General features: G+C 43.3%; 3 protein-coding genes across 8 annotated transcripts in view; 2 read left to right on the top strand and 1 right to left on the bottom strand.

The window, feature by feature from the left end:
- Positions 1 to 16,975, bottom strand: part of LOC109622416 (A disintegrin and metalloproteinase with thrombospondin motifs 9) — a 692,060-nt gene that overhangs the window by 182,100 nt on the left and 492,985 nt on the right. For all 6 annotated transcript variants that reach the window (XM_029871581.2, XM_029871589.2, XM_029871593.2 and 3 more), the window contains exon 6: positions 4,623 to 4,809. In XM_029871581.2, coding sequence (XP_029727441.2) covers positions 4,623 to 4,809 — 187 coding nt within the window. The remainder of the gene's footprint in view (positions 1 to 4,622; positions 4,810 to 16,975) is intronic.
- LOC109413684 (vitellogenin-A1) lies at positions 4,841 to 12,627 on the top strand. Its single transcript, XM_019687398.4, has 3 exons — positions 4,841 to 5,687; positions 5,759 to 11,023; positions 11,088 to 12,627. The coding sequence occupies exons 1-3, from the start codon at positions 5,570 to 5,572 to the stop codon at positions 12,290 to 12,292; spliced, it is 6,588 nt and encodes a 2,195-aa protein (XP_019542943.2). The 5' UTR covers positions 4,841 to 5,569; the 3' UTR covers positions 12,293 to 12,627.
- On the top strand, positions 15,102 to 16,253 carry LOC134290019 (putative nuclease HARBI1). Its single transcript, XM_062856944.1, has 2 exons — positions 15,102 to 15,597; positions 15,668 to 16,253. Exons 1-2 carry the CDS (start codon positions 15,485 to 15,487, stop codon positions 16,173 to 16,175), a joined length of 621 nt encoding a protein of 206 aa, XP_062712928.1. The 5' UTR covers positions 15,102 to 15,484; the 3' UTR covers positions 16,176 to 16,253.

Raw genomic sequence — 16,975 nt, 5'->3', positions numbered from 1 at the left:
AATCGAATAAGTTCGATTCAACAAGATTGTCTTTGTTGTTGTCTTTTAACCTTTCAGGACGCATTCCATCAAGCAACCGAAATTGCACCGCACTAGCGCTATACACGACGAGCAAGGTTTTTTGGTAGTGTTGTAATTTTTACAACAGCGCGCGTGCTGAAGGGTTAACAATGCTCAAATAGAATCAAAAACATGTCGATATCAAAGTTTCATTTGAAAATGAAGATTGCGCCTTTATACTTACGCATAGGAATAGTTTTTGCACCCTCATAGGGGTAAAGAACTCTTTTGAGAGGAATGGAGATTTTTCTTCCGCTCTTTGCGGTGTCAGAAAATCACCTGTTTTTATTTTTTAAATATTTTTGTGTCTTTATATATAAGAAAACGTGCTTTCTGGTATTGACTTTTTAATTTGCTCTCCCACTCGTAATCGTGTAAGAATAACAGCAGATTTCTGCGGCTGTTGCCTGTGATATAAAATAATTGTTAAACATTATTTTACAAAATTATTTGCTGGAAAAAAACAAGAAAAAAATCACTGTGCTATTTTTTAAATTGTTGAGCATTTTCTTTACAAATTTCTTCAAGGATTACCTTACAAACAGAATTTCTGAAATTTTTGTACAGACTCTTGAAAAAGCTATTTACATGAATCTTTATTCGAAAATTTTCTCCTGGGATTTCTTTTATTTCAAATTTTAAGAGTTACGACTAAAAACACCTTCTTTGAGATTTTTGAAAATCCCTCCCGGGATTCCTTTGAGAAATCATAGATACCATTGAATTTCTCCAAAAGAATACCACAAAAGGTAGTTTACTATCTCTTTTATAAAACCTGTCTTGGATTTCTTCTGAATTTTAGAAAATTCCCCGGGAATTCTACTCAAGCAGTTTAAATATTTGTGAAAGTTCTTTAAGCACATCTTCCATGGATTGTTAAAAAAATTGCTCAAATTTCCTTCAGAGGTTTTTCCAGAAATTTATCAAAAAATTTCCCTAAAAAATTGCATGGATTTCCGCAGAAATTCCTCCGTAGTTTCTTTAAGAAATTCGTTCAAGAAGTCTTTCAGGATCCATGGATTTATTTAGAAACATTTCAGCAGTTCCTTCAGATAATCAAAAGTTTACAAATTCTTTCTGAGATTAGAAATTTTTCTGGAGATTCTTCATGAGATTTCTCCATGACTTTGTCCAAGAATTCCTTCAAGGGGTTTTCTATGAATGCCTCTCAAAGTTGCTCCCGCTCAATTCGGTCTTAAAATCAAATATTTTTTTTTTCTGAAACTCCTCTATCGTTTTTTTAGAGATTCTGCCAGAGATTCTTAAGGAAAATTCTTCCATAAAATATTCTTTCATTTCTTCAAAAAATTCTGCAATTATTCTTTTAGGTAAATTCACACTGGCTCTTTCTGAAACTCTACCAGCGTATATTTTAGGATTTCTTCTACGTATTAGTTCAGAAAATTCTTCGGGAATTGGTCTAGGGATTCGTTCGGAGCTTTTGCAGCGATTGCTTCAGAAATGCTTTCATGTATTCGTCTAGTCATTTCTTCAGAAAATCTTTCAGAAATTCGTACACCTATTGCTAAAACAAGTTCACCAGAAGTTTGTTCAGGAATTGCTTTCTGGATTGCATTGAAAATTCCCGCAAGAATATGTCCATGAATTTCTTCGGAGATTCAACCAGAAAATGCTGCAGGGTTTTTTTGAGATTCTTACATTATTGCTTTCAGTGATTCAGGTAGAAATTCTTGTAAAGATTTCTGCTTGTATTTCTTCAAGACTTCCCCCAGATATCTCTTTATGTTTTTCTCTCTAAAAATTTCTACACACATTCATTAAAGAATTTTTAAGCATTCCCACCGGAATTCCTAGAGAAATGTATCAAAAGTTTTTTTTTCTTGGGCTTTTTACAGAAGCTTATATAGACGTGTCTTTAGGAATTCTTTCTTAAATATGTGCACGGAACGCTTCAGAAATACTTTCATCAAATCCTCCAGGAATTGTATCAAAGGTATCCAGTAATTTTCCTGAAAATTCCTCAATAAACTTTTCGGGGAATTCTAGACAAAAAATCTTCCGAAAAGCAATTTTCGAAGCAGTTTCTGAATCTATCTTGGATGAATTCCTGGATGAATGTCTGAGCTAATAGCTGAAGAAATTACTTAAGATACCTCCTCAATAAAAAAAAATGAAAAAAATGATGAAAAAAATCATGAGAAGCTTTTGGAGAAAAACTGCAGTAACTGAAGTAATTCCAATGAAAAATAGGTTGAGGAATTTTGAGGTACTGGTGAAATTCTCAAAGAAAAGCCTCAAAAAATTTCTGAGGGATCCCTGGAGAATTTTATGAAGGAATCCTTGAAAGACCTTTGATGGGATTGGGTTTATTTAGTGAATAAAATATTGCTATTTTCCATAGTCTAATTGAACGAGCTCATTTTTCTGAGTGTAACGTGACTTGATTGCGTTTCAATACCTTTGTTGTGATGGTTAAATAAACAAAGAAGTTTTAATTTTCGTGACAGTTCAATCGATAAAATAACAGTTCGCCCCGAACTGAAATAAATGCCCCACACAAAACTAACATGCATTTTAAAAATAGTTCCCGGGCATCATATATTATGAACTTTTGGACTTCCACTAATTTTTGGGCGGGGATTTCGATTATGAGAAATCTGGATACCCCTGCAACCCAATTCTTATAAAACTTGTACAACTTGTGAAGGCATTAATATATAAAAAAGTACTAGAGATATTTCTGGAAGAAGTATTACAGAAACAAAAAAAAACTTGAGAAATTCTTTGGAGAATCACTGAACGAATTTCTAAAAAAATATTTTTGAAGAAATCTTCGAAAGGATACCTGAAAAAACTGGTGAACTCTATGCAGGAGTTCATTAAAAAATATACAGAAAAACTTGTAGTTAGAAGGCACAGAATGTTGCTAATTGACAAATTGAGAGATGAATTTGTGAAAAAAATCGCGTTCTGGTGGGATTCGAACCGACTTAACCAACTAAGCCACAGAAGAGAAAGCAAAACTGAACCCGAGCCCACACCATGAACATTCCTTTTTTTTCCGAACCATCTCTTTTTGTGAAAAAAAAAATCGCGTTCTGGTGGGATTCGAACCGACGACTCCGAATTCGCTAGACCGGTGCTTTAACCAACTAAGCCACAGAAGAGAAAGCAAAACTGAACCCGAGCCCACACCATGAACATTCCTTTTTTTCCGAACCATCTCTTTTTTGGCGTAGATGCCAATCCACAACACACTCGCGTTTGTGCTCAATAACTATAAATGATTGCGAATTCTTTTTATTTGAAGCCGATTAGATTTTTTTCACAATTTCATCTCTCAATTTGTCAATTAGCAACATTCTGTGCCTTCTATTTACAAGTTTTTCTGCATGTTTACGACACCAGCAAATCTGGTAAATGCCAGTAAAGGGCAACATATATCAATGTATCATGAAAAATATCTTGATGAATCCCTTGAAATGCCAACGAATAAATTCTGGAATAGTTTCTGCAGAAATTGCTAAGTTAATGTTTGGACAAGTTCCTGAAGCGTTACCCCAAGAAAGATCTGAATGTTATTAAGTAATCCCTGGAGGAGCTTCTGGAGAAACCTCAGGAGGAGAATCTTTTCAGATTTTCAGGAGAATTAATGGTTAAGAGAGTACCTGAATATATAGAGTAATACATAGAGGAAACCTTGGAGAAATTCCTACAATAATTTCTGAAAGAATAAGTGGACACATTTCTGAATTTCTGAAGACAAATTTTAGAGAAACATCTGAAACAAATCTGAAAGAATGCCCAAATCTCTGTATGGAATTGTATTTTTTTAAGAAGCCATTGGAGGAATTTTTGAAGAAAGCCCTGGAGTTATTGCTAGAAGTATATTTGGAGAATCCCAAAGAAAATTCTGGCAGTCGTTTAGATGTCTCGTAAGCCTCGGAGTGTGGGTTCGATTTCCGCTCCAGTCGGGGAAAACTTTTCGTCGAACGGAAAATTCTCCACTGGGCCACTGGGTGTTATATGTGTTGTCCGTTGTCGTATGTTTGTAATGTTCAGTCTGTAGAGGTCACAAGGTCGAAGACGGTGTAATTGTCTTTTTGTCTTTTAAAATCTAATAGCATTCCTGGAGAAATTCTTTCAGAAATCTTTGGAAAAAAAACGTGAAGGAATACACGCACGAACTTCTGTAGCAATCTTTGAAAAATTTCCTAAAAATACTGAATTACTGAAGAAACTCTTGAATTAGCTTCAAGGAATCAAAGGAGGAATTCCTGCAGTTTTTAGTTATGGTAACGCAGATAAACCGACGTAACATTCTAAACATGCTCATCGTACATCAATTTAACGGCCAATTTTAAAATTTGATGGTTGGTCAACTACCCATCTATGACATTCACATTGTTTTTGTTCGAATTTAATGTTTGTCTACTACCGCCACCAAACTCAGTGCTTTTAGTATTGCGCAAATATGTTTCCATGACTATGTTCTTAAACGGAAAATATTCGAAGATTTACTTCTGTTAGCCTGTGTTTGTACATGTACATTCATCCTTTCTTTCAACAGCCCCCTTACAGCCCAATTCCCCCGGACCTACCTTCCTGCTTGGTATCGACGGCACAGTTATCGCCATTGTCCTGGTCCTCCGGCTTCCGTCCGTCCACGTCGTTCTCCTGCTTGACCCGTTTTCGGGACAGTGCGTGCAAAATGTTGGTATTCTCGTTGGAGTACTTTTGCAACGGTTCGATTTCGAACGATCCCCTCGAGGTGCGAATGTGTCCCGTCTGAAATGAAAAACGGAAAACGGAATGTCTTCGATAACATTTAATTCCGAATTGCAACAAATAAAAATCTAGACAAAAACAGGAGAAACCAATATGATTTTATTTTTTGGTGTAAATCTTACAAAAAATCCGACAGCTTTTCTGGATTTCCCCTTTTTTAGAACATTCGGTCGGCTACCGAGTATTAAAATCCGCCACCATAAAAGAGGACAATGGCAAGTCAGTTGCGGAAGACGTCTGATTTTCTGTGAACAACGCATCAACATTGAATGGAACCCATAGAGATCCGCCGTGGTATTATTCTCGAGGTGCGAATTTGCTCTGCTCGAGACCCGGTGTCGGGGCGGCTGTTGGAGCGTGTAGGTGTTACCCGTTTGTTGGGTTGCTCCGATCCAGTCACGTGTAGCCTCAAGCAATAAATTGCAACACAAACTCAAGAGGTCAATGAATTTCTCGCACCCCAAGAGTGGTGTCGTAAATCAATGAACATTTGCTTGGAGTCCAGAAATTCGTCCTTCGCGCAATCGCACACAGGGGAAGAAATAGCGGTAATTTTGTGAATGAGATGCTGCGCTGTAACATCTGTAAGCATCTGTGTTGTTACTATTTGTGCTGTATTGCCGCTTATCTCTCGGTTCGATTAAGGAGCGATCGCTGAACTGAAGGAATGCTTATCACCACGAAGGGATTCCTTGATTGTGAGGATTGATAGGAGCGAAAAATTGGCAAGAAGCATGCATTTTTTTTCATATAAAAACCTATGCTTTCGCCACAAACGGTATCACTTCTCGTTTCGGTTTCAACGGTGAAGACACATTCGGAAACGGTACTGGATCTAAGCGGCAACATGCTAACGAAGGTTCTACTCCTCGCCTTGGGTAAGTAGTCTTAGTGAACTTCGTCCAATAAAGTAAATCTACATTACTCGTTTTTTTTTCTTCCACCACAGTGGGGCTCACCTTAGCCTACCAATCCGAGAGCCCGTATTTCAAGGGTAACAAAAATGGATTTGAAGGTAACTACAAGTATAACTACCCTGGATACAAGGCCTATCCAGAAGCTGGTTACAAGGGATACGGTTACGATGCTGGCTATAAGGGCTACGGATACGACGCTGGCTACAAATACAACAACGCTGGCTACAGCTACAAGAACGGGTTCGAGTACGGATACCAGAACGCCTACCAAGCTGCGTTCTACAAGTACCGTCAGAACATGACTGACTTCGAGTTCAGTTCGTTCATGCCAAACCACGAGTACGTCTACAATGTGACGTCCGTCACTAGGACTGCTCTGGCTGAGCTGGACGATCAATGGACTGGTGTCTACACCCGTGCCTATCTGGTCATCCGTCCCAAGAGCCCCGACTATGTCGTTGCCTACGTCAAGCAGCCCGAATATGCCGTCTTCAACGAACGCCTGCCATACGGATATGGCAGCTTCTACTACCAAAACAACTTCAAGTTCCAGCCAATGCCAATGAGCAGCAAGCCATTCGGAATCCGCTACCACAAGGGAGCCATCAAGGGTCTGTACGTCGAGAAAACTCTCCCCAACAATGAAGTCAACATCCTGAAGGCCTGGATCAGCCAGCTGCAGGTTGACACCCGCGGAGCCAACCTGATGCACAAGAGCAAGCCTATCCACCCCACCAAGGATGAATGGAACGGTCACTACAAGGTTATGGAGCCTCTGGTCACCGGAGAATGCGAAACCCACTACGATGTCAACCTGGTCCCAGCTTACTTGATCCAAGCCCACAAGGAATGGGTTCCTCTAGAACATATGCGCGGTGAAGATGGCCAGTTCATTCAGGTCACCAAGACCCTGAACTTTGACCGTTGCGAGCAGCGTATGGGCTACCACTTCGGATTCACCGGATACAGCGACTTCAAACCCAACACCAACCAAATGGGAAATGTTGCCTCAAAATCTTTGGTTTCGTACATGTACCTGACTGGAAACTGGTACAACTTCACCATCCAATCGTCCAGCATGGTTAACAAGATTGCCATCGCTCCTTCCTTCGTTAACAAGGAACCCGCTCTGGTCTACGCTCAGGTCAACTTGACCCTCAATGATGTTCACTACTACGACAAGGTCCCAATGGGCCCAGCTGAAGACCTGAAGGTGTTCGTCGATCTGGTTTACAGTTACAACATGCCAAGCGATAAGAAGAACAGCGTTCGCCCAGGAAACGAAACCGAATCTTCATCGTCCTCATCCTCCTCCTCGTCTTCGTCATCTTCGTCTTCGGAATCTAGCTCATCCAGCTCCGAATCTCAGGAAAACCCCAAGGTCAGCCCTGTTGAGCAATACAAGGCTAAGCTCGACCAAGTCGAGAAGCGTGGAAACCGTTTTCGTCGTGATCTGAATGCCTACAAGGAAAAGAAGTACTACGAAGCTTACAAGATGGACCAATACCGCCTGAGCCGCAAGAACGACACCTCATCCGACTCCAGCAGCTCTGACGATTCTTCCTCGTCCTCCAGCTCCAGCTCATCGGAATCTCTTGAGCGCAACAACAGCACTTCATCTGACTCCAGCTCCTCGTCATCGTCATCGTCCTCGTCTTCCTCGTCCGACTCTTCGTCGTCATCTTCGTCTTCCTCGGAATCCTACTCCATGAGCAGCGAGGAATACTACTATCAGCCAGCCCCTGAAAACTTCAACTACGCTCCTGAGGCTCCTTTCCTGCCATACTTCACCGGATATAAGGGATACAACGTCTTCTTCGCCCGCAATGTCGATGCTCCACGTTCCGTCGGCAAACTGGTCGAGGAAATCGCCGAAGACCTGGAAAACCCATCCAACCTGCCAAAGGCCAACACCATGAGCAAGTTCAACATTCTTACCCGCGCTATCCGTGCCATGGGACACGAGGATATGTACGCACTGGCCCAGAAATACTTCGTTTCCCAGAAGGAACGCTCGGACGCTCAATTCTCGGACAAGAAGTTCAGCAAGCGTGTGGATGCTTGGGTCACCTTCCGTGACGCTGTTGCCGAAGCTGGAACTCCGGCTGCTTTCAAGCTCATCAACGAATACATCAAGGAAAAGAAACTGCGTGGATATGAAGCCGCCACCGTTGTTGCTTCTTTGGCTAAGTCTATCCGCTACCCAACTGAGAAGCTCCTGCACGAATTCTTCCTGCTGGTTACCAGCGATGCTGTCCAACACCAGGAATATCTGAACGTGACCGCTCTGTTCGCTTACACCGACTTTGTCAATCAGGCTCACGTGAGCAACCGCTCAGCTTACAACTACTATCCAGTATTCAGCTTCGGTCGTCTGGCTGATGCCGACTACAAGATCATCGAACACAAGATCGTGCCATTCTTTGCTCATCAACTCCGCGAAGCCGTCAAAAACGAAGACAGCGTCAAGACCCAAGTTTACATTCGTGCCCTTGGAAACCTTGGACATCCTCAAATCCTTGCAGTCTTCGAGCCATATCTGGAAGGTACAATCAAAATCACTGACTTCCAGCGCCTGGCCATCATGGTCGCTCTGGACAACCTGATTGTCTACTACCCAAGTCTGGCCCGCTCGGTGCTGTACCGTGCTTACCAGAATACTGGTGATGTTCACGAAGTTCGTTGTGCTGCTGTGCATTTGTTGATGCGCACTGACCCACCAGCTGACATGCTCCAACGTATGGCCGAATCTACTCACCATGAACCTAGCCGTTATGTCCGGTCTGCTGTTAAGTCCGCCATCGAAACTGCCGCCCTTGCTGACGAATACGACAACTATAGCGATCTGGCTGTCAATGCCAAGGCTGCCGTCAACTTCCTGTACCCAGAAGACGCCAGCGTTGAGTACTCTTTCAACCATATCCGCGACTACGCTATGGAGAACCTGGAAATGACCTACCGTCTGCATTACGGAGAAATCGCTTCTCACGACCACCGCTACCCAAGTGGAATGTTCTACCACATGCGTCAAAACTTCGGTGGATACAAGAAGTACACTTCTTTCTACTACCTGGTCTCTAGCATGGAAGCCTTCTTCGATATTTTCGAGAAGCAATACAACACCAAGTACTTCGCTGATTACTACAAATCGGCCGACTACAGCACCAACTTCTACAACTTTGACAAGTACTCCAAGTACTACAAGCAGTACTACTACAAGAAGGACAACGAATACTACCAGAAGTACTACGGACAGAAGAAGGATTACGAGAGTGATAAGGAACCATCCAAGTTCACCGCCTCTCGCATCGCCAAGCTCCTGAACATCGATTCCCAAGAAGCCGAACAATTGGAAGGACAGCTGCTGTTCAAGCTTTTCAACGGATACTTCTTCACCGCTTTTGATAACCAAACCATTGAAAACTTCCCACGCAAGATTAAGCATCTGTTCGAAGATTTGGAAGATGGCTACGCATTCGACTTCACCAAGTTCTACCAACAACAGGATATCGTGCTTGCCTGGCCATTGGCTACTGGTTTCCCATTCATCTACACTCTGAAGGTTCCAACTGTTTTCAAGTTTGAATTCGACGCCTCCGCCAAGACTTACCCACAAGTCTACAAGCAACCAGCTGGTCACCCAGAGAACGAGAATGATGATTTCTTCTACATGCCACAAAACCTGAACGGATCGGTTGATGTGAACCTGCTGTACCACCGCATGGTTGATGCTAAGGTTGGATTCGTCACTCCATTTGATCACCAACGCTACATCGCTGGTTACCAGAAGAAGTTCCACGGATACTTGCCCTTCAACGTTGAATTGGGATTGGACTTCTTCAACGATCAGTACGAGTTTGAATTCAAATTCCAGGAACCCAAGGAAGATCATCTGATGTTCCACATGAGCTCGTGGCCATACACTGGATTCAAGGATATTACCGATATGCGCCCAATTGCTGAGAACCCTAATGCCAAGATTGTTCACGATGAAGACCAAACCACCAAGTCCTTGGAACACACTTTCGGTCAGGACATGACTGGTCTGGCTTTGCGATTCCATGGAAAATACGACTTCGACTTCATGAACTTCCAGCAGTTCTTCAGCATGTTCAAGAAACACGATTTTGTTTCTGCTTTCACTTATCCATTCGCCTACCAGCCATATGAATACCATCAGTTCAACCTGTACTACGATGCCCAGCGTACTCATGCCAAATCGTTCAAGTTCTACGCCTACCAGAAGTTCGGAGCTCCATCTTTCGAAGAGACTGGACCCAAGCACCCAGCCAACCGTCACTCGTACTCTGGAAACTACTACGAGTCGAACTACGCCCAGCCCTTCGTCTACAGCGCAGGAAGCCACCGTCGTTACGAACAATTCTTCCGCAATGCCGCTTCTGGTATCAGAAACAGCTTTGTCCGCTACTACGACTTCGGATTTGAGTTCTACGCTCCACAGTACAAGAGTGAATTCGTCTTCACCACTGCTTTCGCTGATAGCCCAGTTGACAAGACTTCCCGACAGCTGTACTACTTCTACGCTAGCCCGATGTTCCCAAGCCAATCGTACTTCAAGGACATTCCATTCAACGGAAAGCAATTCCAGTTCTGCGCTACTGCCACTAGCGAATATCCTCGCGTTCCATACATGAAGTTCTCGGACTTTGAAAAGTACTACGGAGATGCCAGCCAATACTTCGATTTCCTGTACGGTGAATCGTGCCAGGGTGGAGCCCACATCTCGGTCAAGGGTAAACAGAAGCAGACTGCCAAGTACCGTGATTACCTGTACTTCTCTGATGTTGCCAAGAAGTGCAAGGAACAGATGGCTCATGGTTACTACCAGTTCGAAGAATGCCAACAGGCTGTTGATCAGGCTTACTACTACGACTTCTACGATTACAACTTCGAATACAAGGACGTCGGTGCCGTTGCCAAGAACTTGAGCGCCAAATTCTACGACTACTTCCAGTATGCCTTCTACCCGTACTTCGAATCGAACTTCTTCTACCACGGAAAGCCCCATCAGATCAAGGCTGAGTTCGAGTTTGCTCCTTACGCCGATTACTACAACGCTTCGTTCTACGGACCCAGCTATGCCTTCAAGGTCAAGAACTACCCGATCGCCAACGACTACTCGACCTACTTCCCGTACTTCTTCAAGTACACTTTCTTCCCTCGTTACCAGCCATACTTCCTGCACCGTCTGCCATCGCACAAGCCCCGCAACCGTCCTTACTACGAGCTCTCCAACTACGAACAGTTTGCCGTCTTCAGTCGGAAACCACAATATCGTAAGTATTTCTGAGCTTTTATTTTGCTTTGTTTTTAAGAAGCTAATGAAACTTTACTCTCCAGCTTCCTGCTCGTTCTCTAAGGACTACTTCTACACTTTCGATGACAAGAAGTACTTCTACGACATGGGTGAGTGCTGGCACGCAGTGCTGTACACTGTGAAGCCTGACTACGACTTCTACGCTCAACAATCGCACTTCTACAACTCTGACTTTGAGTACAAGTACAAGAACGGATTTGATGAGTACGAACAATTCGCCGCTCTGGCCCGTCGTGGATCGGACAACCAGCTGTTCTTCAAGTTCTACTTCGGAGATAACTACATCGAGATCTTCCCCAACAACGGTGACGTTCCATACGTGAAGTTCAACGGACGCCCATACGACATCAGCCAGTACAACATCGCTCACTTCGAGTACAAGGAAGGCTACCCAAGCTTCCCATTCTTCTACGCCTTTGCCTACCCCAACAAGGACTTGGAAGTCAGCTTCTTCGGAGGAAAACTGAAGTTCGCTACCGATGGATACCGCGCTCGCTTCTTCTCGGACTACTCGTTCTACAACAACTTCGTCGGTCTGTGCGGAACCAATGATGGAGAATACTTCAGCGACTTCGTCACCCCTGATCAGTGCTATGTGCGCAATCCGGAATACTTCGCCGCTTCGTACGCCATCACTGGCCAAAACTGCACTGGACCAGCCAAGGCTTTCAACTACGCCTACCAACAGAAGGCCAAGGGAGAATGTGTCAAGCGTGAGGTCTACTACGGCAACTACATCTACAACCAGGAATACTACCACCCACGTTACCGCTACTACAACCACAACGTTGAGGAATCCTCCAGCTCTTCTTCGTCCAGCTCTTCTTCCGATTCTTCGTCTTCGTCCTCGTCTTCTTCGGAATCGAAGTCGCGTTCTCACTCTAGCAGCTCGTCCAGCTCTAGCTCCGAGGAACAGAAGGAATACCACCCACACAAGCAGAGCCACACGCTGAAGGATTGCCCAGTCCAGCACCAGCACCAGTTCTTCCAGCAGGGCGATAAGGTTTGCTTCAGTCTGCGCCCTCTGCCAGCTTGCCACTCCAAGTGTGTCGCCACCGACAAGATGAGCAAATACTTCGATGTGCACTGCTTCGACAAGAGCTCTCCCCAGGCTGAGAAGTTCAAGTCCGAGATCTCCCGTGGCTACAACCCGGATTTCAAGAGCTTCGCTTCGCACAAGACCTTCAAGTTCAACTACCCCAAGAGCTGCGTCTACAAGGCTTACTGAAAGGATGGAACCAACGAAATAGAAACACCGACTGCAAACCGACCGGAACCGAAATGAATATATATTAATGTTTTATTTATAGCACAATAAAGAATGAATTTTGAATAACTCCTTGCATTTGATGATTGTTGAAGAAATTGTTCAGAAGACGGGTGGGAATCACGCACGCTCGCTTGTATCTTCAAAAGAACCAGAACTCTATTCGCCGTTCATTGTTTCGAGTTGGCGGCGAAATAAAATTTCATCTAATTTCGATCGCATAAATTTCACTCAACTGCCAGCCAAGGTCAAGTTCGACGAGCAGCAAATATCACATCAGCAACTGCAATTTACTGCCAGTATTCTATAGTAGCTTCTTCCAGCCAGCGAAGCAGCAAATTGAGCTCATGGTCCTAATCGATTTGAAGTGTGGGTGAACCATTTGAATGTCTCATGATGCCGGCTAGAGTGCTAGCGCAACCCGAGAAAGTTCAACGCTAGAAAGCGTCGGTCAAGGCAATAGAATACATTTAGCATGGAGAGTTTCAGACACTTGGCTTGGTAAATGGGCTTGTTCACTATGTCAGCAGAACGATTGGTGCAAATGGGATTTTTATTTAATTTTATTAGTGTACCGCTCATGCAATAACGATTACTGAGAGGACCACTCAAGAAGAACATCAAACAATACGTAACGCGAATTTATATTGCTTTTGCATTTAAATTTCAGATTCAATAGAAATGAAAAGATGTTCGAGGTTCAAATTAAAGAAAAACGGCAATGACAGGTAAAACAATAAGAAGATGACGACCTCAAAACATTTCAATAGATATTTGAGAATTCAGGGACCTTTTATAATGCGTAAGGATTTATAAAGGCTTTTCATTGAATATCGGAGGCGTTTCAAGGGATTTCAGGGAGCTTCAGGGGCGATACGGGTGTCCCAGGAGAGTGTCAGGGGATCTTCCGGGGGTTTCAGGCGCCTTTTAAAAGATCTCAAGAAGATTCAGGGGGATTCAGAGGGGTTTAATATACGGCCTTGGAACCTGAATCCTTTTGAAACGCCCTTTTGAAACACCTCTGAGAGAGATTTGAACCTTAAGCAAATTTCAAATTCCATTAAACCCCTTCATAAATCTTTGGAATGCCACAGAATTGCAAGTAAAATTCCCTGAAACCTCATTTAAATTTCCCTGTTTTTATGCTCCTTTGAAACCCCAGAACCACTTAGCCCTTATCAAAAATCCATGATTCAATGGTTGAACACTGGCATGGTCTAAACTGTTAGCATGACTGTCAGATTTATTTTAATTTCAATCTTGCAGGGGCTTACGAGGTTTTCATGGCCGTTCCATGCAATTTAAGAGGGTTTTAGAAGTCATGCGAGGGTGTTTCAGGGGTTTTAAAAGGGTTCCAGGGCATTCCAGAGGTATTTCAGGATGCTTCAGGAACGTTCTAGAGGCTTTCAAAGGGTTTTAGGGGCGTTCCTTGAAGTTTTATGGGTGTTCCATGGGGTTTCAGAAGCGTTGCAGGGTGTTTCAGGGGGTTCCAGAGAGATTCATGAGTGTTTTAGGAGATTTAGGGACGTTTCTGTTGTGTTGAAGAGGTTTAAGGAGCGTTACAGGTGATTTCAGAGACGTTATATGCAGTTTCTTGGATGTTTCATGATATTTTACAAGGTTTACGAGGCGTTCCAGAAGTGTTCCATGAGGTTTCAGGTGGGTTTTAAAGAGAGTTCAGGGATAATAGAGAGAGTTTCAGCGGTATTCCAGAGGGTTTCAACGAGTCCCAAGGGCGTTGCAAGGGTATGCCGGGGGGTTTGGCCCTGCTCCATAGAGTTTCAGAGACGTCCCAGGTGTCCTAGTGGATTTCGGGAGCGTTTTAACCCTTTGAAGTATGTTCGCCTTTCTAGATGCAACTTTTCTGGTCTAGAGCTCGTTTGTAAAGGTCGGTTTTCTCGGCTGGGCTAATGTGACCCTTCCTAGGACCCATCCGTCTCCAAAGGGTTACAGGGGTTTCAGGGGCGTTCAAGGGAGTTTTAGATGGCCTCAGGGGTATTCTTGGAAGTTCAGGAGTGTTGCATGGAGATTCAGGGATATTTCAGGGTTTTTCAGCGGACATCAGGGGATTTCTGACGCATTCCAGGGAGTTTCAGAGGTGTTCTGGAAGATTTTAAAGGCGTTACAGAATGTACCAAGGAATTCTGGAGGGTTTAGGGGTGTTCCAGTGGGTTTCAGGCGTCTCTAGGAGCGTTCCATGGGGTTTCAGGAATGTTTCAGGGTATTTCAGCGGGTTTCAGGGGGTCTCAGGACCGTTGCAGGGGTTTTCAAGGGATTTCAACAGCAATCCAGAGGTTTTCAAAAGGTTTCAGGAGCTTTTCAGGTTAGTTCAGGGTTGTTTCAAGGGGAGGGGGGCTTAAAGAGGTCGCAGGAACGTTCAAGAGGCTTTAGGGGCTTTCCGAGGGAATTTAGAAACGTTCCATGATGTTCCAACTAGTTTCAACGGCGTGCCATGGGATTTCGGGGTGTTCCATGGGGTTTAATGGTCGTACTGTGGGGTGTCGTCAGGGACGTTACAGGGTGTTCCAGTGCGTTTTAGGGGCTTTCGGAAACATTCCTGCGCTTTCAAGAGATTCCTGGGGCATTTTAGGTAGTTTCAGGGGTGGTCCAGGAGGTTTCAAAGGCTTTATATTGGGTTTCAGGGACGTTTCAGTCTGTTTTAATGGGCTTCATGAGGATTCAGGAGCGTTCCAGGGGTTTTCAACAAGTTTCAGGGACGTTTCAGAAGTTTCAGGAGTGTTCCTGCGGGTTTCAGGGTAGATGAATATACACCCTCATTCTTGTTTACGAGCGTATCTACCTTTCGAACGAATGTAACGATTCGAAAGTGTTCGAAAATCGTATTCTTGTTTTCGTTCGTATCCGTATCGAATCCTATTCGAATGCGAAAAAGTGTTGCCGCATCAGCACGCTCATTCGTAGCAATTCTAAACTGTCAAAACACGAAAAAAAAGAAAAAAGTCTTGTTTTTGTTTATTTTTACGTGATTGCGAAAAATAATTACACATCCGACTTTCTGAGGATACAACTGGAGCCGATCAAATTTTTCTTCGTTTGGTAACCGGATCGTACCGTTTAGCAGCAAAATTTAGTGGTAAGTATAACGAAACATTCTTGGTTGAGTAAATTAATTGCCATGACCTGTTTATAGAAATGGATACGGTGATGCTGGCCATCGCGGCGGAGGACGATGAGAGGGAGTACATGAGAAGGCAGCGTTCTAATTTGCGGAAGCGGTACGATATTTTGGAGATGCCGGATTCTGAGTAAGCCGATTTTGTTCACAGTAGTACGAATGTTCTAACCCTAATGCCGAACCGTAACATTTGTTTTTAGGTTTATCAAGAACTTCCGTCTAAATAAGCCGGCGTTTTTGTACATCCTTGGCGAGATCAAGGATGAATTTCCTCCTCAAAAGCAAGGAGGTCTTTCTGTGGAACGCAAACTTGCTGCTTCCTTGCGCTTTATGGCTGAAGGTAGCTACCAACACGGTGCCGGGAAGGACTTCGACGTAGCCGTAGCCCAGCCAACGTTTTCGAAAATACTCACCGAGATGGTCGATGCTTTGGAAAAAAAGATATGCCCACAGTGGATAACCCTTCGGATGTCAGATGAAGAAATGCGCCGAGCAAAAAGATATTTCTACGAAAAATCCGGCATCCCTGGAGTCGTAATGTGTGTGGACGGGACACATGTTAAAATAATCCCCCCTACCAGAAATCGTAACCTTTATTACAACCGCAAGGGCTTCTACAGTTTGAATGTAATGATGGTTAGTCAATTGATCTTTGATTATAAATGTATTTCTTATTGTATTTCATCTTTTATTGTTTTAGATGTGTGATGATGAACATCGCATTCGTTTTGTCGACGCAAGTTACCAAGGTTCAAATCACGACTCACATGTATGGAGACTGAGTGCTGCGCGGAACTATTTTCAGCATCGCCATAGGAATGGGGACCGAAACACCAAAATCTTGGGTAATCATAAGTTGAAGCCACAAATAAGAAATGGTGATAACTTTTTATTTATTTTTAGGTGATGCTGGTTATCCATCAGAACCCTGGTTAATAACTCCTCATAGATCACCAGATGTTGGAAGTGCTGAAAGTAATTTTAACACCCGCCACACTTCGGCACGAAACATTATTGAAAGAACAATCGGCATTGTTAAAAATCGATTTCGATGCATCTTGGCTGCTCGTCAACTTCATTATGCTCCTTTGAAATCCTCGAAAATCATAAATGTGTGCTGTGCATTGCATAACATCTGTTTAACTTATCGCGAAGATTACTTGAACGACAACGTGGAAGAATGAGACAATATTTCACTTGGGTTTGTGCATATATGATCATGAATTTATACAGATTTTAATAAAAACATACCAGGAATATTTAAACATTGGTATTCAAATTAAGAAAAACCTAATTTATAAGGCAAACGCATGCGAAAGAAATACTACAAAAATGAAAAAAATACTCCGAGGATTCTCATAGGAAATCCTTCAGGAATTCTTCCAGGAGTTCCTCCAGTTTTCTTCATGGATTCCTCCAGTAACCTCCAAAGATTCCTTCAGGGGTTCTTCCAGAGATTCCTCCAAGAAATCCTCTAGGAATTACTCAATGGATTTTTCCAAGGGATC

Source organism: Aedes albopictus, chromosome 3 (genome assembly GCF_035046485.1).
Source record: "Aedes albopictus strain Foshan chromosome 3, AalbF5, whole genome shotgun sequence".
Classification (NCBI taxonomy): domain Eukaryota; kingdom Metazoa; phylum Arthropoda; class Insecta; order Diptera; family Culicidae; genus Aedes; species Aedes albopictus.
Note: the sequence above shows the minus strand (reverse complement) of the source record. Positions and strands in the feature narration are given on the sequence as shown.

Bases quoted from the DNA above. Each gene is read 5' to 3' on its own strand.
- LOC109413684 (XM_019687398.4), top strand. From the start codon at position 5,570: ATGCTTTCGCCACAAACGGTATCACTTCTCGTTTCGGTTTCAACGGTG. The intron at 5,688-5,758 runs GTAAGTAGTCTT...CTTCCACCACAG, and splicing joins GGTTCTACTCCTCGCCTTGG to TGGGGCTCACCTTAGCCTAC. The intron at 11,024-11,087 runs GTAAGTATTTCT...TTTACTCTCCAG, and splicing joins CAGTCGGAAACCACAATATC to CTTCCTGCTCGTTCTCTAAG.
- LOC134290019 (XM_062856944.1), top strand. From the start codon at position 15,485: ATGGATACGGTGATGCTGGCCATCGCGGCGGAGGACGATGAGAGGGAG. The intron at 15,598-15,667 runs GTAAGCCGATTT...ATTTGTTTTTAG, and splicing joins TTGGAGATGCCGGATTCTGA to GTTTATCAAGAACTTCCGTC.